Source organism: Somniosus microcephalus, unplaced genomic scaffold (assembly GCF_052327205.1).
Source record: "Somniosus microcephalus isolate GS21.2 unplaced genomic scaffold, FLI_Smic_1.0 scaffold1, whole genome shotgun sequence".
Lineage (NCBI taxonomy): Eukaryota > Metazoa > Chordata > Chondrichthyes > Squaliformes > Somniosidae > Somniosus > Somniosus microcephalus.
This window is the reverse complement of record NW_028225188.1, coordinates 5,140,671-5,154,302: the sequence shown is the minus strand read 5'-3', so window position 1 is coordinate 5,154,302 and position 13,632 is coordinate 5,140,671. Positions and strand designations below refer to the sequence as shown.

General features: G+C 50.8%; 1 protein-coding gene across 1 annotated transcript in view; it reads left to right on the top strand.

Annotated features, from left to right (window-relative positions):
• The window catches only part of LOC147084187 (uncharacterized), a gene marked incomplete at its 5' end in the record, with an annotated part of 52,442 nt that extends 44,572 nt beyond the window's left edge, over positions 1–7,870 (top strand). Inside the window, one exon of the mRNA XM_085979843.1 lies at positions 6,508–7,870. Within this exon, the coding sequence (XP_085835969.1) occupies positions 6,508–7,563 (1,056 nt within the window). The remainder of the gene's footprint in view (positions 1–6,507) is intronic.
• Positions 7,871–13,632: the final 5,762 nt, after the last annotated feature.

Sequence of the window (13,632 nt, the reverse complement as noted above, 5' to 3'; positions counted from 1 at the left end):
TTTTTCTCCTTCCTATCTTTTGCTTTTATCCCTGTTTTCCTTTCCTCTGTCTCCCTGCTCAGGTTCCCAACCCCCTGCCATTTTAGTTTAAACCCCCCCGAACAGTGCTAGCAAACCTCCCCGCGAGGATATTTGTCCCGCTCTGGTTCAGGTGCAACCCGTCCGACTTGTACAAGTCCCACCTTCCCCAGAAGCAGGCCCAGTGATCCAGGAAACTAAAGCCCTCCCTCCTGCACCAACTCTTTAGCCACGCATTCATCTGCTCTATCCTCCTATTCCTATACTCACTAGCACGTGGCACCGGGAATAATCCAGAGATTACAACCTTTGAGGTCCTGCTCTTTAATCTGCTCCCTAGCTCCCTAAATTCTTGTTGCAGGACCTCATCCCTCTTCCTACCTATGTCGTTGGTCCCAATGTGAACCACGACCTCTGTCTGTTCACCCTCCCCCTTCAGAATGCCCTGCAGCCGTTCAGTGACATCCTTGACCCTGGCACCAGGGAGGCAACAAACCATCCTGGAGTCACGTCTACGGCCACAGAACCGTCTATCTGTTCCCCTTACGATAGAATCCCCTACCACTATTGCTCTCCCACTCTTTTTCCTCCCTTCCTGAGCAGCAGCAACACTCCCGGTGCCAGGAAGCTGGCTGCTGCTGCCTTCCTCTGGTGAGTCATCCCCCTCAACAGTATCCAAATTGGTATACCTGTTTGAAAGGGGGATGGCCACAGGGGTCTCCTGCACTACCTGCCTGCTTCTACTGCTCCGCCTGGTGGTCACCCATTTCCCTCCTGCCTGTGCAGCCCTACCCTGCGGCGTGACCAACTCATCAAACGTGTAATCCACGACCCTCTCAGCATCGTGAATGCTCCACAACCCATCCATCCGCAGCTCCAGCGCCTCAATACGGCCCGTTAGTAGCTGCAGCTGGATGCACTTCTGGCACACGTGGTCATCGGGGACACTGGCAGCGTCCCTGAATTCCCACATAGAGCAAGAGGAGCACAACATGGGGCTGGGCTCTCCTGGCATGACTTACCCCTTTAATTAATTTTAATTAATTCAATACCACGAGTTAAAGATATACTCTAGGGCGCTTATTTACCAACTGTCCCCACTACACCACAGAGACCCAAGAAAATATAAACTGCAGAATTTAAGCTTGTAATAAAAGAAATACTCACCAACCAATCACTTACCTGCTTCCTGGTGACGTCACACTTGGATTACTTTTTACCTCTCTCCTCTGCTGTTGAATTGGTCAGGCCTCGTTCGCTGCCGCCGGTCGCGCCTCTGCTCTCCCCCAGGTCCAAGCTCTCTGGTCGGGCCTCGTTCGCTGCCGCCGCTTTTAAGCCCTGCCGCCGGTCACTGCCCCCTCACAGGTCCGATGCTCTGATCGGGCCTCACCTCGCAACTGCCGCCGCTTTTAAGCTCTGCCGCCAGTCACTGCCCCCTCACAGGTCCGATGCTCTGATCGGGCCTCACCTCGCAACTGCCGCCGCTATTAAGCTCTGCCGCCGGTCACTGCCCCCTCACAGGTCCGATACTCTGATCGGGCCTCACCTCGCAACCTCACATCCACCTGAGGGGGCAGACGGGGGCCTCGGTTTAACATCTCATCCATAGGACGGCGCTCCTTCATTACTGCTCCTCCAACATTGCGGCTCTCCCGCAGCACTGTCCCTCCGACAGTGCGGCGCTCCCTCAGTGCTGCCCCTCCGACAGTGCGGCGCTCCCTCAGCATTGCCCCTCCGACAGTGCGGCGCTCCCTCAGCACTGCCCCTCCGACAATGCGGCACTCCCTCAGTACTGCCCCTCCGACAGTGCAGCACTCCCTCAGTACTGCCCCTCCGACAGTGCAGCTCTCCCTCAGTACTGCCCCTCCGACAGTGCGGCGCTCCCTCAGTACTGCCCCTCCGACAGTGCGGCGCTCCCTCAGTACTGCCCCTCCGACAGTGCGGAGCTCCCTCAGTACGGACCCTCCGACAGTGCGGCGCTCCCTCAGTACTGCCCCTCCGACAGTGCGGAGCTCCCTCAGTACTGCCCCTCCGACAGTGCGGCGCTCCCTCAGTACTGCCCCTCCGACAGTGCGGCGCTCCCTCAGCACCGCACTGGAGTGTCAGCCTTGCTTTATGTGCTCAAGTCCCTGGAGCGGGATTTGAACCCACAACTTTCCGACTCTGCTATCCACTGAGCCACAGCTGACTCCAGTCTTTTACACAGTTTCATCATAACTTCCTTGCTTTTGCACTCTACGCCTCTCCTAAAGCAGGGGCGTTATGATGAATTGTTAAACAGTTTTTTTTGCAGTGACCAAGGCTGTGTGTAGGAAACAATTTTGCATTTGAAAGAAGGTTGTATTGTGAAGCTTGTGTCCCTTTGCCAGGCCCGCTGCCTGCGGCCCCTCTCCCAGATTCCAGCCCCAGCTCTGTGCTGACTGAGCTGCTCTCACCTGGGGACAGCGCGTCACAATCGGCCCCAGCGCACCTGAGCTGGAGAGGGGGCGCCTTGCCGCGCCGCCATTGGTTGGAGGACCAGTCCGCCCAGTTCAGTCCTCCCACCTCAGCCCTCTTCCTATTGGTCAGCGCTCCCGTCAGTCAGAATGACGTTGCTTCGGCTCACTCCGCCACCCGCGCGGGTCAATCCGCTCCGTTCGGTGTCCGCGGAGGTCCCGCCCGACTCTCAGGTTTGGTTTTTCTGGTATTTTACTTTATAATCTCGCTCTCCGCTCCCCCCTCACCTCGATTTAAATCGATTCCCCAACACTTGACTTTACCCCGGCCGCTGATTCCGCCTCTTTCCCGGGCCCGGCCTTCCGGGCGGTCCCCGGAGGCCCCGCGCAGGCGCACTGGCAGCCTCGTGTTGCGCCTGCCCGCGCTGTGATTGGTGCAGGGGAAGGCAAGTGGGCGTGTCCGGGCCCCGGCCCACGTGGGGGAGACAAAGGCTGGTTGGAGCGCATGCGCAGCCCGCCTGGCCCCGTTGGGAAGCTTTTCAAATATTTTTTTTTGCGAAACCAATTGAAAACACTCATTAATTCCCCCAACCTCCTCCCCTCTAAAGTGCGATTATTATTATTTTTGTTTTTTCCTCATTTGTGTGGGGTGTCTTTTTTTTTACCTCGCGGTGGCGTGCGCCGATCCAACCGAACACTGGGCGTTGCGTGCTGGCGTCAGCGCGTAATCGGAGGGGGGGGTGATTGACGCGAGGCGCCCGCCAATCAGAAGCGGGGAAAACGCTGGGAGGACCGGGCGGGCTGACGGTCCTCCAACCAATGGCGGCGCGGGAAGGAGGGGGGCGGGACCTCGGTGGGCTGCAGGCCGCTTTCCTGCTTTCATTGTCTGCAGGAGCTGTTAAAGGGAAGGGGAGGAAAAAAAACCCAGCTTGTGAGTGTTTATTCCTTTGCATTACCTTTATTGCAAGGCTATTCATCAACTGCATTCATTTAAAAAAAAGTGAACCTTTTCTTTTTTCGACTTTTATCCAGAACAAAGAGCCCTGGTGCTGTGAACATTTTGGTGGGCAGCCACTTTTAAAGGGACAAAGACCAGCATTCTTCCTCCTCTCTCTCTCTCTCTTGTGAGTATTTGTGGTGGGTGGGGGGGGGTGAGTCAAAGGGGACTGCGGCCCCTTTTCAACAAAAAAAATTGCTTGGCCATTTAAAGGGGAATGGGTGCCCCCCAGGTATTTAAAGGGGCAGTGCCTCTCTCTGTATCATGTAAGAGCAGGGAGGTTCTGCTTGAACTGTACAAAAGCACCAGTTAGGCCACCGCGTGCAGTTCTGGTCGTCCCCATTGCAGGAAAGATGTGACTGTGCTCCAGACGGGAGATTTACGAGGATGTTGCCAGGACTAGAGAATTTCAGCTACAAGGAAAGATTGAATACATAGAAACATAGAAGATAGGAGCAGGAGTAGGCCATTCGGCCCCTCGAGCCTGTTCCGCCAGTCAATGTGATCATGGCTGATCATCCAAATTCAGAACCCGGTCCCTGCCTCCTGCCCATATCCCTTTAGCCTTAAGAAATATATAAGTACAGGAGTAAAGAAGTCTTACTCCAATTATATAGGGCCTTGGTGAGACCACACCTGGAGTACTGTGTACAATTTTGGTGTCCTTACCTAAGGAAGGATATACTTGCCATAGAGGGAGTGCAATGAAGGTTCACGAAATTGATTCCTGGGATGGCGGGACTGTCGTATGAGAAGAGATTGAGTAAACTAGGACTGTATTCTCTTGAATTCAGAAGAATGAGAGGGGATCTCATTGAAACTTATAAAATTCTAACAGGACTAGACAGACTAGATGCAGGAAGGATGTTCCCAATGGCGGGGGAGTCCAGAACCAGGGGTCACAGTCTAAGGATAAGGGGTAAGCCATTTAGGACAGAAATGAGGAGGAATTTCTTCACCCAGAGAGTGGTGAACCTGTGGAATTCTCTACCACAGAAGGCAGTGGAGGCCAATTCATTAAATATATTCAAGAAGGAGTTAGATATATTTCTTAAGGCTAAAGGGATCTAGGGATATGGGGAGAAGGCAGTGACAGGGTACTGAATTTGGATGATCAGCCGTGATCTCATTGAATGGTGGAGCAGGCTCGAGGGGCCGAATGGCCTACTCCTGCTCCTATCTTCTATGTTTCGATGTCTTAAAGGAGGATAGCAAGGCGGAGAGGTTCAGGGAGGGAATTCCAGAGCTTAGGGCCGAGGCAACAGAAGACACGGCCACTGATGGTTGAGCGATTATAATCAGGGATGCTCAAGAGGGCAGAATTGGAGGAGCGCAGATGTCTCGGTGGGGGGGGGCGGGGGGGTTGTTTTCTTTGGAGCCGGGGAGGCTGAGGGGAGACCTGATTGAGGTGTATAAAATTCTGAGGGGCCGAGATAGGAAGGACCTATTTCCCTTGGCAGAGGGGTCCACAACCAGGGGGCGTAGATTTAAAGTAATTGCTCGGAGCTTTAGAGGGGAGTTGAGGAGAAATGTTTTCACCCAGAGGGTGGTGGGGGTCTGGAACTCACTGTCTGACAGGGTGGTAGAGGCAGAAACTCTCATCACATTTAAAAAGTACTTGGATGTGCACTTGAAGTGCCGTAACCTACAAGGCCACGGACCAAGTGCTGGAAAGTGGGATTAGTGTGGATAGCACTTAATCGGCTGGCACGGACAAGATGGGCCAAATGGCCTCCTTCTGTGTCATTATTTTTCTGTGCTTCTATCGCCGGGGGCGGGTGGTTGTGAGGCTGAAGGGAATAACTAAGATAGGGAGGGGCGAGGCCATGGAGGGATTTGAAAACAAGGATGAGAATTTTGAAATCGAAACATTGCTTAACCGGGAGCCAATGTAGGTCAGCGAGCACAGGGGTGATGGGTGAATGGGACTCGGCGTTGAGTTACGTCACGGGTAGCTTTGGATCACCTCAAGTTTACATGGGGTAGAATGTGGGAGGCCAGCCAGGAGTGTGTTGGAATAGTCGAGTCTAGAGGTAACAAAGGCCCGGGTGAGGGTTTCAGCAGTGGATGAGCTGAGGCAGGGGCGGAGACGGGCGATGTTACGGAGGTGGAAATAGGCGGTCTTTGTTATGCTGTGGATATGTGTTCGGAAGCTCATTTCAGGGTCAGATATGACACCAAGGTTGTGAACAGTGTGGTTCAGCCTCAGAGAGATGTTAGGGAGAGGGATGGAGTCAGTGGCTAGGGAACAGAGTTTGTGGCCAGGGACTGAAAACAATTGCTTTAGTCTTCCCAATATTTAATTGGAGAAAATTTCTGCTCACCCAGAACCGTGGAGGGGTCGAGAGAAGTGGTGGTGAGGTAGAGCTGGGTGTCGTCAGCGTACATGTGGAAACTGACGCTGTGTTTTCAGATGTCACCAAGGGGCAGCATTTAGATGAGAAATAGGAGGGGCCCAAGGATAGATCCTTGGGGGACGCCAGAGGTAGTGATGCAGGAGTGGGAAGAGAAGCCATTGCAGGTGATTCTGTGGCTACGATTAGATAGATAAGAATGGAACCAGGCGAGTGCAGTCCCACCCAGCTGGACAACGGTGGAGAGGTGTTGGGAGAAGGATGGAGTGGTCAACCGTGTCAAAGACTGCAGACAAGTCAGGAAGGTTGAGGGGGGATAGTTTACCTTTGTCACAGTCACAAAGGATGTCATTTTTGACTTTGAATCTTGATTTGACTTCAGGGCCAAGTCAGTGAGGTGGATTGGGCTGTTTCTGGCCCGCTGGTTATTGTGGGCACGGCTGGACACCAGTGGGACCGGCTCTGCCCTGTTTGTTCTTTGAGGCAAAATAAGCCAAAAAAAATTCCTGCTTCCCCCCTTACCCTTTCTACACTCCTTTTACAGGGTTTTAGAAGTGGAGCATTTACAGACAGGAAGCTCAAACCAAACATCACCTCAAGATCGGAGAGTTACGCGATTCCTCAGGACATGATTCAGTCGCTCCTCCAATCTGCTGGCACACCCGTGAGTTCACACTGGGGAGAGAACTTTTAAATGTTCTGAAAGAGTTTCAAAATCTACAAATACCTGAAGCGACACCAGTGGCCATACACTGGGGGAAACCCGGGCCCCGTGTGTGGGAAGGGATTCACTCAGCCATCCGCTCCAATGATACACCAGCAAGTTCACACTAGGGAGAGACCGTTACCCCACTCCGTGTGTGGGCAGGGATTAATTGCACCCTCCGTGCTGCTGAGACACCAGCTTGTCCACACCGATGAGAGACCGTTGACCTGCTCCGTGTTTTTGAAGCGATTCTCTCATTCTGCCACCCTCCTGAGACACCAGCTTGTTCACAGTGATGAGATTAAATGTTCTGACTGTGGGAAGAGATTTAAAAGGTTCCAGGATCTGAAGAGACACCAGCTGGAGAGAGCAGGAGAGATTCTGTTCACCTGCTCCGTGTGTGGGAAGAGATTCACTCAGTCCTTGAATCTGCTGGCACACCAGCGAGTTCACACTGGGGAGAGGCCGGTAAAACATTCCAACTGTGGGAAATGCATTAGAAGGTCCCAGGAGCTGAAGGGTCACCAGCTGGAGACATTAGGAAAGAGACCGTTCACCTGCTGTGTGTGTGGGAAGGGATTCACTCAGCCATCAAGCCTGGTGAGACACCAGCGATATCACACCGGGGAGAGGCCGTTCACCTGCTCTGTCTGTGGGAAGGGACTCACTCAGTCATCCCACCTACTGACACACCAGCGAGTTCACACTGGGGAGAGACCGTTCACCTGCTCTGTGTGTGGGAAGGGATTCACTCAGTCATCCCACCTGTTGAGACACCAGCGATATCACACTGATGAGAGACCATTTAAATGTTTCAACTGTGGGAAGAGCTTTAAAACCTCTGGGGATCTGAAGGGCCACCAGCGAGTTCACACCGATGAGAGACCATTTAAATGTTCCGACTGTGAGAAGAGCTTTAAAAGCTTCAGGGATCTGAAGCAACACCAGCGAGTTCACACTGATGAGACACCATTTAAATGCTCTGACTGTGGTAAGAGCTTTAAAAGCTCCGGGGAGCTGAAGAGACACCAGCGAGTTCACACTGTTCTATAGTGCAGGGCCCTGCAGACAGTTGGAGTGACAGAAACATGGAATTGATGAATGTTTTGAAATTCTTGTACTGCTGTTTAATCTTTAAGACTGCTGTGCTGATGATTCCCTTCGATTGACTGTTCATGGTGTGGAGATGCTGGAGTTGGACTGGGGTGGACAAATGCAAGAAGTCACACAACACCAGGTTATAGTCCAACAGCTTTATTTGAAATCACAAGCTTTCGGAGCGCTGCTCCTTCGTCAGGTGAAGTGGAGAGATGCATAAAACACAGATTATATAGTCAGAGAATAATGTCAGATGTTTACAGGTAATCTTTCTAACTGCCATTTATCACACCTCGGCAGAGAGATAATCACAGCAATCAAAGGTGTGAATGGTGTCCAAACAGGTCAGTCAGGAAAACATTACATCAAAGAACAATGAGGTGGGGTCACAAGGGGTCAAATGTTGCAGATGCTGGGGTCTGTATGAAAAACACAAAAACAGACAAAAAACTTTTTTTTGCTGGAAATCACAGCAGGTCCGGCCGCATCTGTGTGGAGAGAACAAGCCAATGACGACTCGAGTCTGGATGACCCTACGTCAGGGAGCACTTCAGCAGTCAAGGACATTCAGCCTCCGATCTTCGGGTAAGCATTCTCCAAGGCGGCCTTCGAGACACACGACAACGCAAAATCGTCGAGCAGAAACTGATAGCCAAGTTCCGCACCCATGAGGACGGCCTCAACCGGGATCTTGGGTTCATGTCACGCTACATGTAACCCCACCTGACGTAGGGTCATCCAGACTCGAGTCATCATTGGCTTGTTCTCTCCACACAGATGCGGCCGGACCTGCTGTGATTTCCAGCAAAAAAAATGTTTTTTGTCTTTTTTTGTTTTTCATACAGACCCCAGCATCTGCAACATTTGACCCCTTGTGACCCCACCTCATTGTTCTTTGATGTAATGTTTTCCTGACTGACCTGTTTGGACACCATTCACACCTTTGATTGCTGTGATTATCTCTCTGCCGAGGTGTGATAAATGGCAGTTAGAAAGATTACCTGTAAACATCTGACATTATTCTCTGACTATATAAGCTGTGTTTTTATGCATCTCTCCACTTCACCTGACGAAGGAGCAGCGCTCCGAAAGCTTGTGATTTCAAATAAAGCTGTTGGACTATAACCTGGTGTTGTGTGACTTCTTAAATTTGACTGTTCATGGTGTTCCATAGAATGTACAGCACAGAAACAGGCCATTCGGCCCAACTGGTTCATGCCAGTGTTTGTGCTCCACACCCACCCTACTTCAATTAACTCGATCAACACATCCTCCCATTCCTTTCTCCCTCATGTGGCTTCCCCATAAATCCATCTGTGCTGTTCACCTCAACCACTCCTTGTGGTAGCGAGTTCCCCATTCTCACCATTCTCTGGATAAAAAAGTTTCTCCTGAATTCCCTCCTGGATTTATTAGTGACTATTTTAAGTTTGTGGCCTCATAAATATGATGAAATTCTGTTAATCTGACCAGTATGTTGTTGTACTTTGTCTTTTTCTGATGAATTAAACATTACTGAGCCCTTGTACGCGTGTTATGGGATGACGTTTTTTTTAATGCGTTCATGGGATGTGGGCTTCGCTGGCAAGGCCAGCATTTATTGCCCATGCCTAATTGCCCTTGAGAAGGTGGTGGTGAGCCGCCTTCTTGAACCGCTGCTGTCCGTGGGGTGAAGGTACTCCCACAGTGCTGCCAGGGAGGGAGTTCCAGGACTTTGACCCAGCGCCGATGAAGGAATGGCAATATACTTCCAAGCTAGAATGGTGTTTGACTTGGAGTTGGTGGTCATAGAGTCATAGTGTTACACAGCACAGAAAGAGGCCCATCGTGTCCACGCCGGCCATCAAGTCCTGTCTATTCTAATCCCATTTTCCAGCACTTGGTCCGTAGCCTTGTAAGCAATGGCGTTTCAAGTGCTCATCTAAATGCTTCTTGAATGTTATGAGGGTTCCTGCCTCTACCACCCTTTCAGGCAGTGAGTTCCAGATTCCAACCACCCTCTGGGTGAAAAGGTTTTTCCTCAAATCCCCTCTAAACCTCCTGCCCCTTATCTTGAAACTATGCCCCATGGTTATTGGCTCCTCTACTAAGGGGAAAAGTTCCTTTCTATCTACCCTATCTATGCCCCTCATAATTTTGTACACCTCAATCATGTCCCCCCCTCAGCCTTCCCTGCTCTAGGATCCAGGAAGGATGTTTCTGATGGCCGGGGAGTCCAGAACCAGGGGTCGTAGTTTAAGGATAAGGGGTAAGCCATTTAGGACTGAAATGAGGAGGAATTTCTTCACCCAGAGAGTGGTGAACCTGTGGAATTCTCTGCCACAGAGGGTGGTGGAGGCCAGTTCATTAAATATATTCAAGAAAGAGTTGGATATATTTCTTGAGGCTAAAGGGATCAAGGGATATGGGGAGAAGGCAGGGACAGGGTACTGAATTTGAATGATCAGCCATGATCTCATTGAATGGTGGAGCAGGCTCGAAGGGCCGAATGGCCTACTCCTGCTCCTATCTTCTATGTTTCTAAGGAAAACAACCCCAGCCTGTCCAGCCTCTCCTCATAGCTGAAGTGCTCCAGCCCAGGTAACATCCTGGTGAATCTCCTCTGCACCCTCTCCAATGCAATCACATCCCTCCTATAGTGTGGTGACCAGAACTGCACACTGTATTCCAGCTGTGGCCTAACCAGCGTTTTGTACAGCTCCATCATAACCTCCCTGCTCTTATATTCTATGTCTCAGCTAATGAAGGCAAGTATCCCATATGCCTTTTTAACCACCTTATCTCCCTGTCCTGCTGCCTTCAGTGATCTATGTATTCTATCAGGTGTTCCCATGCGCCTGCTGTCCTTGTCTTTCTACGTAGAAGAGGTCGAGGCTTTGGGAGGTGCTGCCGAAGAAGCCTTGGCGAGTTGCTGCAGTGCATCTTGTAGATGGTACACACTGCAGCCACGGTACACCGGTGGTGGAGGGAGTGGATGTTTAAGGTGGTGGATGGGGTGCCAATCAAACGGGCTGCTTTGTCCTGGATGGTGTCGAGCTTCTTGAGTGTTGTGGAGCTGCACTCATCCAGACCAGTGAAGAGTATTCCATCACACTCCTGACGTGTGCCTTGTAGATGGTGGAAAGTCTTTGGGGAGTCAGGAGGTGAGACACTCGCCGCAGAATTCCCGGCCTCTGACCTGCTCTTGTAACCACAGTATTTATGTGGCTGGTCCAGTTAAGTTTCTGGTCAATGGTGACCCCCCCCAGGATGTTAATGGTGGGGGATTCAGCGATGATAATGCCGTTGAATGTCAAGGGGCGGTGGTTAGACGCTCGCTTGTTGGAGATAGTCATTGCCTGGCACTTGTGTGGTGCGAATGTTACCTGCCACTTATCAGCCCAAGCCTGAATGTTGTCCAGGTCTTGTTACATGCGGGCATGGACAGTTTCATTATCTGAGGAGTTGCAAATGGAACTGAACACTGTGCAGTCATCAGTGAACATTCCTACTTCTGACCTTATGATGGAGGGAAGGTCATTGATGAAGCAGTTGAAGATGGTTGGGCCGAAGACACTGCCCTAAGGAACACCTGCAGCGATATCCTGGGGCTGTGATGATTGACCTCCAACCACCACAACCATCTTCCTTTGTGCTCGGTCTGACTCCAGCCAGTGGAGAGGTTCCCCCCGATTCATTAGCATTGAGGTAATAGTGAGAGTAATAAGGGAAGTGAAAAAGGACATTAGAAATAAATGAGAGACAAGGAAAGAAAAACTAAAGATCAAAGTAAGAACGAGACAAACGAAGGAGATGAGAAGAAAAGAATTTGAGGAGAAAGTGAGTGATAAGAAACATTGACATTTCAAAAATGAGACAGGAGAGGAAGTAAGTACGAAGAAAGAAAGATCTTGACTATGTATCGCACCTTTCACAATTTCAGGACATCTCCAAGCGCTGTGCAGCAATTGCAGGACTTCTGACATGTGGTCATGTAGGAATGTAATGTAGCAGTCAATTAGAGAGAGATGTGGAGAGGAAAGGCAGGAAGAGAAAGAGCAGGAAAGGAAAATAAACAGACAAAATCAGGGAGGTCGTTTTTTAAAAATTTGTTCATGGGATCTGGGCGTCGCTGGTAATGCTAGCATTTATTGCCCATCCCTAATTGCCCTTGAGAAAGTGGTGGTGAGCCACCTTCTTGAACCGCTGCAGTCTGTGGGGTGAAGGTACTCCCACAGTGCTGTTCGGGAGGGAGTTCCAGGATTTTGACCCAGCGACGTTGAAGGATCGGCCAATATACTTCCAAGTCAGGATGGTGTGTAACATGGAGGGGACAGTGTAGAGTGAGCTTTACTCTGTATCTAACCCGTGCTGTACCTGCCCTGGGAGTGTTTGAAGGGACAGTGTAGAGCGAGCTTTACTCTGTATCTAACCCCGTGCTGTACCTGCCCTGGGAGCGTTTGATGGGACAGCGTAGAGGGAGTTTTACTCTGTATCTAACCCGTGCTGTACCTGCCCTGGGAGTGTTTGATGGGACAGTGTAGAGGGAGCTTTACTCTGTATCTAACCTGTGCTGTACCTGCCCTGGGAGTGTTTGATGGGACAGTGTAGAGGGAGCTTTACTCTGTATCTAACCCATGCTGCACCTGCCCTGGGAGTGTTTGATGGGACAGTGTAGAGGGAGCTTTACTCTGTATCTAACCCGTGCTGTACCTGCCCTGGGAGTGTTTGAAGGGACAGTGTAGCGGGAGCTTTACTCTGTATCTAACCCGTGCTGTACCTGCCCTGGGAGTGTGTGATGGGACAGTGCAGAGGGAGCTTTACTCTGTATCTAACCCATGCTGTACCTGCCCTGGGAGTGTTTGATGGGACAGTGTAGAGGGAGCTTTACTCTGTATCTAACCCGTGCTGTACAACACGCCTTATTACATTAATGGGCATATAATTGGCAAATGAATTTCAACACCGACAAATGTATTACATTTTGGTAAGAAAAAATTATTAGGTCACATATTACTTGGAAATAAGAATCTAAATAGGGTAGAAGAGCAAAGTGATTGTGGAGTAAAAGTACACAAATCACTGAAATTAGTGACGCAGGTTAATCAGGTCATTTAAAAAAAAGCAAACCAAGCACTAGGGTTTATTTCTCGAGGGATAGAATTGAAAAGTAGTGAAGTTATGCTAAACCTGTATCGAACCTTGGTTAGACCACACTTAGAGTACTGCGTACAGTTCTGGTTGCCATATTATAAAAAGGATATAGAGGCACTGGAGAGGGTGCAGAGAAGATTTACAAGGATGATACCAGAAATGTGAGGTTATGCCTATCAGGAAATAATAAATGGGGTAAGGGCACACTAACCACACATCATATATATCTATAGCTTAAGTAGACAGATTTTAAGACAAACGATGGGACCGAAGGCTGCAATTCCTGTGCCATGCGGGAACTCCGGGACGCTTCACGTGTCCTGGTGAACCACGTGTGCAAGAAGCGCCTCCCGTGGCTGGAACTCGAGCTCAGGGTCTCTGAGCTTGGGGAGCGGTTGGAGTCACTGCCGGGCAGACGGGAGGCGGAGAGTTTCCTGGAACGCACGTTCCAGGAGGTGGTCACCCCGCAGTCACAGAGAGTTTGTGGGAATTGTAACTGGGTGGCCGCCCAGCAGGGTTTGAGGAGGCATGGCAGTGCAGGAATCCCCCGGGAGTGCGGCGCTCTCAAACCGGATTTCAGTGCTGAATCCCGGTGAAGGTGACGACACCTCGGGGGGAGAGTGCAGTCTAGAGCGCATCCACTGCACTGTGGGGCAATGACTGCACTGGGGGACAAAGCAAAGTGTGGAAATCTAGTGGTCATAGGGGATTCGATAGTCAGGGGGCTAGACAGGTGTTTCTGCAACCCTCGACGTGAGTCCCGCTCGGCGTGTTACTTCCCTGGTGCCGGGGTAAAGGACATCACTGAGAGGGTGCAGAACATTTTGAGGGGGGAAGTTGAACAGCCAGGAGTCGTGGTCCATGTGGGAACCATAGACATAGGAAGGAAAA